At 37.4% G+C, this 11,091-nt stretch overlaps 1 protein-coding gene across 2 annotated transcripts in view; it reads right to left on the bottom strand.

Annotated features, from left to right (window-relative positions):
- Positions 1-540: 540 nt before the first annotated feature.
- The window catches only part of RAB2A (RAB2A, member RAS oncogene family), a 75,783-nt gene continuing 65,232 nt past the window's right edge, over positions 541-11,091 (bottom strand). For both annotated transcript variants that reach the window (XM_061172285.1, XM_061172284.1), the window contains 2 exons: positions 5,015-5,083; positions 541-2,949 (listed from right to left, as the gene is read on the bottom strand). In XM_061172285.1, coding sequence (XP_061028268.1) covers positions 2,854-2,949; positions 5,015-5,083 — 165 coding nt within the window. In that variant the 3' untranslated portion in view covers positions 541-2,853. The remainder of the gene's footprint in view (positions 2,950-5,014; positions 5,084-11,091) is intronic.

Here is an 11,091-nt window from a genome sequence, read left to right as displayed (position 1 = left end):
GGGTTATCTTTTTGATTATGGGTATTTTTGGTATTAATTTTTAGCTCACATAGTCAAACCCTGTGCTGCCAACCTTAGTACTGAGCTTAGATGGAGCTTCACTACCTATGAGGGAATAAATGTTTAATGTGTTCCAAACACAAATAATTTGAGAGATTAGACACATTTTGGTATCATATACATTCCTACTATCTTGACTATTAGAACTATTAGAAATAGGGACTATTTTCCTGTTAACAGGCTATGTTAAAATTAAAAACATAACCTATAATGGAAAAGAATTAAAAAAGAACATAGATGTATACATATATATGTATAACCAAATCACTTTGCTGTATACCTGAAACTAACACAATACTGTAAATCAACTATACTTCAATAAAAAATTAAAAACTGTGTAGGAAGATACAGTTTCACTCTCATGTATTGTTTGAATTGTATATCTAATTATACACTACTCGTTCAAAAATTTGGTCTTAATCCAGTTAAATCCAGAAGGCAAATTATAACACTATATTTATGAAGATTACAACTTTGGAATGTTACATGTTGAGACATTAAAAGTTTTATTTATTTTCTAGTGACTGATTTTCTAGCTCTTAAAACATGTCCATAGGTGCTACCAAAATTGACCAAAGATCATTTAAAGACTTAATTACCATATTAAAGGGTTCGGTTCCAGGGGCCACTATTACATTATTTGTGACAAGGGTAATAGAACAGCAGAGTAGAAACCAGACAGTAACAGTGTTTTGTCGACTGACATAAAGGATTCATCACATTTGTTCCTTAACGGCAGATGAAACTTGTAGAGAAAGTGGTGACAACTACGGAGAGGTCCTCTACCCGCCCCTGTGGCCCAAAGCCGAGGCAAGTTAAGGCTGCTGTGCAGGGGCTGCATTTGAGGGCTCCAGCTCTTCTTAGGTTATTAAAATACATGTGCTTTGTTGTTGTTTGTTTTTCCCATGACTTTCTCTTCTTACACTTGATTTATAAAAGAATTAGAGGAGACAGCATGGAAAAGAAACACATCAAGTTTCTGGAAAAATTAACAGCAGTTTAAAAGTAACAGTTCCCAAAGAATCATCCTCTTCCTGGTACAGAGCAGAACAAGTCCTAGTTGTCTTAACTTGTCCTACTCACCACTAATGAGAGTGAATGGTAAGATCAGTGAATTTGATAAGACCACTTTAAGGAAAAAAAAAGTTTAAAATAAAAATACTCAAGAAACTCGATTTCCCCTCACCTTTCCCTCTGCCCTCTAGGAGCTAGTTAAAGCAAAAAACTAAGATAGCATTGGGTGACTTCCCACAAGAGTAATGTCAAAGCTTTGACAGAGCACTGCTGAATCTTCAGGAAAGACCGGTAGAAAGCTGAAGTCAGTGAGTGGATTGAAAGTAGTTAGTTTCATACTTAAAATACTTGCGTACATCATCAATAACAAAAAGAATTTCAATACGGTAAAAAGATTTTTATCACATTCTAGCAAAATTTTTAAAAAGGGTAGTGTTAAACATCCTGACCCTTTAAAAAAAATGTGCTTTAATATATGTAAAAGCTGTGGATGGACTGAAAAATTACATTCTTAAAAAATGATGTGGTCATTAAAAAAAAAAGAACACTTTTATACATAGGATTTTATTTTGCACTGCTATAACAACTTCATTATAGTCCAAGGGAGAAAAAGAAAAAGAAGGATAAAACCACCACACTGAGCAAATTACTAAAGCTTTTCTACTTTTAACAGGATTTTCCATCTGGTAGATTTATTGTCATATCCCCTTCAAAACAGACAAGATGCTCACCATATTTTAAAGATTATAGGTTGCCACTGAAAGAAAAATTTTACACAGTCACTGTACAGCAAGGTTGAAAAACTGTCCTGCGTGAAAAATATATTTAGAAATCATGTGAATAAAAGAAAAAGAAAACATTATTGTGTTCAAGGAAAGATTAAAGTCCTCATAATGTGCCGTCTAACTGTGGACACTCACTCCTCCTGGAGCCGCTCAGGCAGAGGGGGTTCTTTCTTCCGCCCACCTCACTCATTATACTGTGTTTTTACCCAACAGTACGCATTAAGGCAAACAAATCCTTTTCTGAAGAGGTCTTAAAGAAACTGTGGACAAACAGCAAACTTTTGGCATTAAAACAGGTTAACACATACATAGCTTTAGAATGTACATTAAGCATATTTCTCTCGGACTAGTGACAAGAAAAAGATGAACATGCTTGTTAACAATGTCAAAAAGTTTAAAATTCAGTGTCCAAGCAATTCCTAATGATGCTTCTGTAGCTTTAAGCTCTAAACAGTATAGAATTTATGCAAATGCATTAAAGAATTCAAGCTTGGCAAATTACACCCAAGCAGGTTATTAAACTATATATACAGAAAGTAAATGATAAATACAGAATTAAAAGAGTCCTTCGGTTTTCCTTATAGCCTTGAAAATTGACAAACTTTTGAGGACAGTTCTATAATATTAAACATTAGGTAACCACAGGTGTGGGGAAACCTAACTACACAAACCGATTTAAAATACTCAAGATGACTTTGTAGTGTTCAATACAATTCAGTTCGTAGGTAAGGGCACAAGACAACATTTAACAAAAATAATCACATCAATTGACCTAGAAATCAAATGCAAATAGATATGAATACAATCTCCAAAATCTGTCTTTTTAGGTGAACATTAACCATTTATTCAAAGTTATACAAGAATCTGAAGGATTAAAGTCTTCTTCTGTGACATAAAGCCATTTGGAAGAGTTTCATGTCTCAGCTGAGGAGGAGGAGAGGGTGAAAGAATAGGTGAGGAGCCCCTTCTGGGCAGCGAGACAGTAAAAGCATACTCAACAGCAGCCCCCACCGGCCTGCTGTCCTCCCTGACTGCCTGCGTGCGTGGCGTTAGTAGCAGCATGCTGAGGGCCAATTTTAATGCCATTTGCCTGAAATGAAAGACAGAAAGATAATAAATGTAACTGGAGCCAACCAGACAGTATAATTTAAATTTAAGAAATCCTTTGGTTTCTTAGTGGCACAATCTTACCAAACAACTAAAAAAAAAAAAAAAAATATATATATATATATATATATATATATATATATATGCTAAGCAGATTTTTACAACAATTAAAACAGTATCTCTCAGGGGATGTTCCTTCCTTTTAAAATAACACTTGTGGAAATATTCCTGCAAACAATTCCTTATCATACCAGGTACTGCGTTAACAGAAACTGGAGTGCTGCTTTTAAGGGAATTCTCACAATGGAGAGATTGTTTAAAACGTAATCTTTAGAAGAGAAAAACATGCAAAGCCTATGCTCCTCTAATACAACGCACAATCTTTCCTCTAGACAGCGTTTCTGTTCCATGTTGAATCAGCTGTACAGGCTAAGGGCATATGAGCGTTCTGTGTCATCAATAATTTCTATGATCCCCAAAGACATGGCAGCTTGCCAAGAACCCACACACAGAGTGGTTCTTTCATTCATCAAACTCACACTCATGTCTCAGCCCTCACTCCCTCAAGTGGATTTTACCTAAAAATACAACACTCTGAGAAAAGTAATACAGTAGCTTCAGAAATTAAGCTCTTAAGGAAACTTTACGTCACAGTAAATCTCAGATTTATAGTGCTTGGCAGTTGTTCTGCAACAGTAGTAGCCTTGGGGTTTCTGGCACTAGCTCAGTATTGACAGCAGCTGATGTGGTTTCTTTTCGCTCTTTTGACTCCTCTTTAATAAAAAGCATGCCCTATGGCTCATTGGTTTTGCCCCCTCTGGGCTGGTAGCAACTTCTTGAGGAATCAAGAAGTCAGACCTGGCATTAGGCCAAATAAATCGCACGGCCTGTTGGCTCCTGACAGCACATTACAATCAAAGCCACGCCAGGCACAGTAAAGCAGTCAGCTACTATATGAAACCAGACAGAGACAATGAACATGCCCTTCACATAGACGCCCAATTACTGTTCAATTTATATGGCATTAGTCTCTGAATGGTGTCGCCTTTAAATTAACTCAAGAGCTATTGCCATATAAGCCTGGAAAATATGGGTTAGAAACTTTATCACTACAAATTAAAAGAAACTGGAAAATCAAACACTTTTTGGAAACCTTAGGCAAACCGTTGTTTGTTTTAGCAAAGAATATTGAGGCAGATAATAAAGAGGCTCTCTTGCAAATGCCAAGAGATGCACACACGTCTTCCTCACTGCACCTGGGAGAGGAATAAGGGTTTTTCTCTTGGAAGCAAGACGTCTTATTACAGAATGGCAGAAACATTTATGTAAAAGTAAATAATATGCTCTTATCCACATAAAAATTCTGAAATAAATAAGGACAAACGCATAGTGGCGATTTAGGTCAAAATGAATGGTCTTTGGTAAACACTCTGAATTATTTGCTTCAAAGTTACATTTTATCCGAATCATGTTGATCAAAACCGGCTCAAAATAATTTTACAAAAAAAAAGGAAAAGAAAAGAAATCCACAAAAACAAACAAAACAACTAGTGCCAACTGCCAATTACATATATTAACTCAGTCTCCTGAAAACATGCTATGCTGAACTGGGAGTAATTTCCAAATTGGACATTTCCCTATTCCGCACCAGACAACAGAGAGAGCATCTTGCATTAGTTAACATCACACACGCATTTACACACTAGAAAATTATTCCCAAAGCAGATGACACCATATGGATGTGGTAGATGAAAGTGGATTTTCTTCTCTCTTTGGAGGATTTATATTATTTTGCATTGCTTGCAATAAATGGATAGGGTCACTTACTTTAATCCGTTTTCATAGATAAAGTGATGCTTCGCTAGAACATAAACATTCAGCTATTATACAACATATAAGAAATTTTCAATGAGATGATTATAAACTAATGTGTTAACTGACATCATAGATCCATTTTAGGAATTTTAAAAAATAGAAATCTTGAATCCAAGTAATTAAAATTCAATTCTAAATTAATTAGCCAATAATATTTATATATATATATATACCTCATTATTAATGTCAAAGACTCCTTCTTGGATTTTTTCATAAATTTCTTTTGCTGTATTAATAAATGCCTGAAATATAAGGTAGAGAAATTGGTTCAAATTATTTAAAACCACACAGTAAGAGAACATTATATAAAAAGCTCTATAAAATATTACAATGCTCAACATAAGAAAATCAACCAATGGAACACACCATAGTAATAGAATAAAGGACAAAAACCACATGATCATTTTAATAGGTGCAGAAAAAGCATTTGACAAAACCCAACACGTTTTCACAATAAAAGCATTCAACAAACTAGAAATAGAAGGGAACTTCCTCAACCTGATAAACAGCATCTAAGAAAACCCACAGCCTATATCATACCCAGTGGTGAAATCTGAAAGCCTTCCCCCTCAGATCACGAACAAGACACGGACGTGTGGGAACTAACGCTAGTAGCAGCAATAGCCAAAAAGTGGAAACAACACAAATGTTCACCAACTGAAGAATGAAAACCAAAATGTGGTATAACCATACAATGGAATACTATTCAGCCATAAAAAAATGAAGTACTGATTCATGCGACAATGAGGATGAACCTTGCTAATAAGTAAAATAAGCCAGACATGAAAAGACCACATATAGTTCAATTCCATTTATATGAAATGTCCAGAAGAGGTCAATCCACAGAGGGAAAATAATTATTGGTTGCCAGGGGTTAGGGGAAGGAAGGAATGGAGTGATGAAAATGTTCTGGAAGACAGTGGGGATGGTCGCACAACTCTGTGAATATACTAAAACCCATGGAATTGTACCCCTTAAAAAAGGGTGAATTTTATGGTATGTGAATTATATCTCAAAAGAAAAAATTCATGACTGGAGAAGGGGAAGGGGGAGGGGGAGACCATAACATAAGAACAGCACACCTGAGAAAAACATGTCAATTAGATAAGCTGCATAGATGTCCATGTTGAAACTAGCTTACTTCTGGAGACCACCGTTCCATACAGGATCTTTTTTCCCAGACAATGTATTTCTCAACATACAGTTTGGTGAGGGGGGGGGGAGGAATAATCAAAGGGTGCTTATGATAAAGAGATAAAGGCAGCTCAACTTCTATGCCATGTTGAATAAAGTTTCACCCTTTTCCCATACAGCGTACTACTAAATGACAAGAAATTAGCATTAGAACATTGTAACCAAATTAAGCCTCTAAATACCAAAATTAATCCAAAAGCATTCTATATTTATGTAAGATATTAAGATATTTTACACATTATTGCCAATGTTACAGAAGGTGTATACAAACAGGTTCTAAACTATCAGATTTGAGAGATAATAGTATTAATATTATATTCAATTAGCATTCTATAAAAATTCGTAAAAGAAGGCTGTTCTCTACTACTACTGATACAGACTTAATTCAAAATTTAAAAAGTAAACAGGTTCATGGAGAGGAACACATCATATCTTTCGTCTTTTCTACACTGGAAATATCTGACTGCTGAACCTGCCACCAGACTTTTGTTTCCTAATTAACAGGACTGATATGTTTTCACCTTTAAAGGCCTTACAGCTCCCCAGAGTAATCAATCTACTGCAGCTCAATTACTGCACCAAGAACACACCAGTCAGTGCAGGGGGTGTGAGCGACTGCGGCAGGGCCGCAGAGGAATGAATATGCATCAACTCTAAGTGGCTGATCGAACCATCAGAGAGGGTCACGAGAACTTGCAGCGAAATAATGAGAAGAATTAATCACTGCAGATTCACAAGGCACTTCGGAAGCCAGTGTGCTTTTCCAGTGTGTGCTGGAGCTCAAGTGAAGGAGAAACTGGCTGTCAGCCAACTATGAATTGATTCACATTCCTCAAAATGGAGGTTATCCTTATAAATAAGGGAAAACCTAACTCTATTTCCAATAACAGTCAATTACAGTGATGGCCAGGCTAACTAAATATTGAAGTCAACAGATTCATAAATTCACAGCGTTGGAATTCCTTCCAGGGGCACCCACATGTGTACATTTCACTAGAACATTAGAACTACAAGGTCCCATAAATGAGTTATAACTTCATCTAAACAAGCATTTATATTATAAAAGTCATTATTACATGTGCCAATGGATGTAAATAAATTGGCTTTTTGCTAATCTGTTGAAGAATCACTTTAAAAACTGGCTTAAGAAAGCTATGTCTTTATTTATGCTAAATTTTCCAAGTCACTACTAATTTTATTACTTAAATAGTATACTTAATACTTTATTTAAGCACCTTCAAGAATAGCTGTACCCAATGGACGTAAGAGGTATTTTATATCAGAAAGACATGCAATTAACTCCATTATAATTAAATATAGCAAATGGTTATCTTTTCTTTTCTAATTCCCATCATCTCAATGAAATACTCTTTGGACAATGCTACATTTACTTGTCATCCAACTCTCTGATTACATATTAAAGACACTGAAATAAAATATTTTCCACCTCTCTGAGCACACTATAGAGAGGATACTATATAAATGAATTGTTTTATTTACATCATGGCAAAAATTAATATTTAATATATATTACTAAGTGATTAATTAATGATCAATTTTAAGGAGTCCTTAAGAGTTTAAAACCAATGTGACAACTGTAGACATTAGTACACCTCTTTTCAAAGTATGTGGCTATGGACTGAAATTGTTGAGTTCCCGAACATACTGAGCATTAACCAAATACTGTTAAGGCTTAGAAGAGATAAAATAAAACTTCTAAGAGAACAGCCTTGGTTGTCACGGACAGTAGCTGTCCACTGAAGCTGCAAAGCATTTCAAAAACTCAGAAAGACAAGAGATACAAGTCTGTTACAGTAATTGGCTAGAATTTCCTTTCATTGCTCATTTCACTCCAGTCACTAAAAATCAATCTCCATATATATTTTTCAAGGAAGAGATGTAACAATCTGAAATACCTCTAGAACACAGGAAAAAAAAAAAAAAAAAAGAAGAAGAAATTAGCAACAATAAGTTAACTAAATAGATACTACAAAGCCTTTACACTAAAGCTCATGCTTTTTTTTTGTTTTTGTTTTTGGCTGTGCTGTGTGGCTTGCAGGATCTTAGTTTCCTGACCAGAGATTGAACCCGGGGCCCCGGCAGTGAGAGCGCAGAGTCCTAACCACTGGACCACCAGAGAATTCCCTAAAGCTCATGCTTTAATAGGACAGTCTTAAATTGAAATTCTTTCCAATTTTAGACATCATTTTAACTAGTTTTACTTTTTCTATTCCCCAGGCTACAGAAGCAAATTATGAAAAGGAGAGGGAAGGAGAAAGGGAAAGAGACTGAGTGTGAGGATGTGTCTGTGTGAGCGGCCAGCGGGGATGTGCGTGGGTGGTTTCGGGGAAGAGGCCACGGGGGAGTCCGCACGTGGCAGCGGCTGCCACAGCAGCGGGCCTGTGTGCAGATGGGCTCACAGCTCCTGACTGAAGAGGGCACGTGTCGGCCAAGGTGGCCCGAGTCATCAAGGGGCGAGAGACTCAGAATTTGCTGTTTAACGTAAGTAACACAAAACACATTCTTGAAACGTCTTCATTATTCTTACAAGTTTTGATGTTTACCAGGGAAAAATTTTCTAACAATTAACTTATCTGGAATAGTTATTACCTTACTATCAGAAAAATGAAGGAAGATGATGGTATAACTCCAGAAAATTTTTAGCACTGGTTAATTAACATAATACTCTAAAAACATGACATCCTAAATATCACTGCAGGTTTTGTGACAAGTCAGAATTACAAACATTATATTCATCTATACTCCATGTTTCAAATATAGTCAAATCTGAGTATTAGTTAATAGGTTATAGAATAGGAAAAAACATTTGCTGAGAAACTGATGTGAAAGGATTTCATTAACCCTGTGAAACAATCTAGGCAGATCCACGATTAAGAAGTATAAGCAGATTTCCTTGCAGGCAACTTAACTTGGCGAGCCTCTGGCCTTCCCATGCAGCGCTGCACGCCAGTATCTGAAGCCTGACTCTCTCTACATTTTCCCATTAGCTCCCTGCTCTGCCCTACTTTGATGAATTGCCATGTCCAGTCCTTTACCTTCATTAGCCATTAATTGCCCTCCACCTCAGACACTAATCTTTCAACCCTTGGCAGTAGTTATCTGAATGATTCTGATATTACCTAAACTTAAGTAAGTTTTCAGGGACTTCTACAGCACAAATTAAAATAAACATAACCACAAAGAACTAAAAACGTATATCCTACCTATTACCTGGCCGTTACCCAAGGGCACCTACTCAATTGCTGCCACAGATCTGGTACTTCTCTGGGTACCATGGAAGGTCCAGGGAAGAGGACGACTGCAGTAGTTGCTACTGCTGCTGAACTAAAACAATTTAGTTGGGAGAATCTCAGCACGAGGGCTTACACTTCGGTTGCAGATGCAGGAAAAGTAAACTCTGCACTGGCTGACAGAGGGAGAGCGTGTGCAGGGCAGGACCAAGGCAAGTCTAGTTGTGGGCTATGGACACTGGGCTATGAGGGCCTTCACAACCAATGAGGGGGAATACAGAAAAAGAGGAACATGGAATAATATTTTGTTTTTATTACGGTTTAACAGTTTTTAAGGCAAAATACTGAAAAGTAGTCTACAACAGAATAACGTTTCAATTATTTCCTTGTGTAACATGCTGCCACCTGGTGGCAAGATAAAAATTACAGCATCTGTTAGGTAAGAATTCAAAATAAATTGAAGTGTCTTCGTTTTATTTAAACATCTTGAATAGATGCTAAAGAGCAAAGCACCCTGTAAAATAAGTGAGTCTTTGGTTCTCTCTGAGAACTGGGAAACAGAGAATTAGGATGCTGTTTAATTTTCTTCTCCATTGCTAATCAAGGCTATGGACATTCCAGGTGTCCATCTGCCAAAGCTTACACTAACCAGTATTTACCAAATATTTACTACGGGTCAGTCACTATACTAAGTGATTTACACAGGTTCTCGTTATTTCTGAAAAGAAATTCAAAATATGTATAGAAATGAGGAAATTCATTTTGTGGGTTGAAGCTGTACCTCCAAGTTTGCTAGCAGAATGGCGAAGGCGAGGCTCTGAACCAGGCTGGCAGGGTCAAAGCCCAGCGCCACCTCTTGCCACACGTGTCGCTTGGACCTGCCGCTTAACCTCTCTGTAAGAGGAGGGCGACCATGGCGCCTACTCCACAGACCTGCTGGCTCGCAGGCGGCCTCGGCACAGTCAGCCCTCACCACCACGGGGGCGTCGGGGCGCAACACCGCGGGAACCAGAGCAGAAGCGGGTACTCAGAGGCAGCCTCCTCAGTGAATTAAAATATCCTGATTAGATAAGACTGAGCATCAAAAGGCAAATTAGCAACATATAATGTGTACAATGAGCCTAAAGAAGAAAATGTATTGAGATAAGACTTAGGTATTACGCAGAGATAGGAAAGTCCTGCGAAAAGAACATCAGACGAGAAGCAAGACGAGGCGGTTTACACATGAAGCTTCGTCAAATTCTGCGACGGAAAATATTCTGGTTCGACCTGCGTTAGCTTCAGGAGGAGAGCCTTCCCACACACCGTGCCCAACACAACGGCTTCAAGCTGCGTTCACGGACATCCCGCGGGGGCCACCATTTCCTCCTCTTCCCCCTCATTTTCCAGAGCATCCCCTATTCCAAAGTAGAGCTGTTCTGCTCTTCTTTCTTTCATCCAGTTTCCTGTGTTTCATTAGAAGAAAGAGGGCCGCTGCTAAATCTACTGACCTGTCATAACTCTCACTGTACAGGCGGCACTGGGCTGCCAAGGAGAAGTGACTTGCCCAAGACCGGGCACAACTGTAGCAGAAGCAGGATTAGCAGGATTAATATTCTGCCCACGTTTATCCTCTTTATTAGGATCACTTATCTTTAACACAACTCAAAGGAATTTTCATTTATCTTGCTTATGTTGCCACTAAAATTGAACATAAAAAGCACACAATTATCATATCCTTTTAAAAACCTTCTAGCTAGCTAGAAATTATTGTGGATTGCTAGGATTATTTTTGGAAGTACAAAATATTTGTGTTACTTACAACA

This window comes from Eubalaena glacialis, chromosome 17 (assembly GCF_028564815.1).
Source record: "Eubalaena glacialis isolate mEubGla1 chromosome 17, mEubGla1.1.hap2.+ XY, whole genome shotgun sequence".
Lineage (NCBI taxonomy): Eukaryota > Metazoa > Chordata > Mammalia > Artiodactyla > Balaenidae > Eubalaena > Eubalaena glacialis.
The sequence above is the reverse complement of the archived record's forward strand: the minus strand, read 5'-3'. Positions and strand labels throughout refer to the sequence as shown.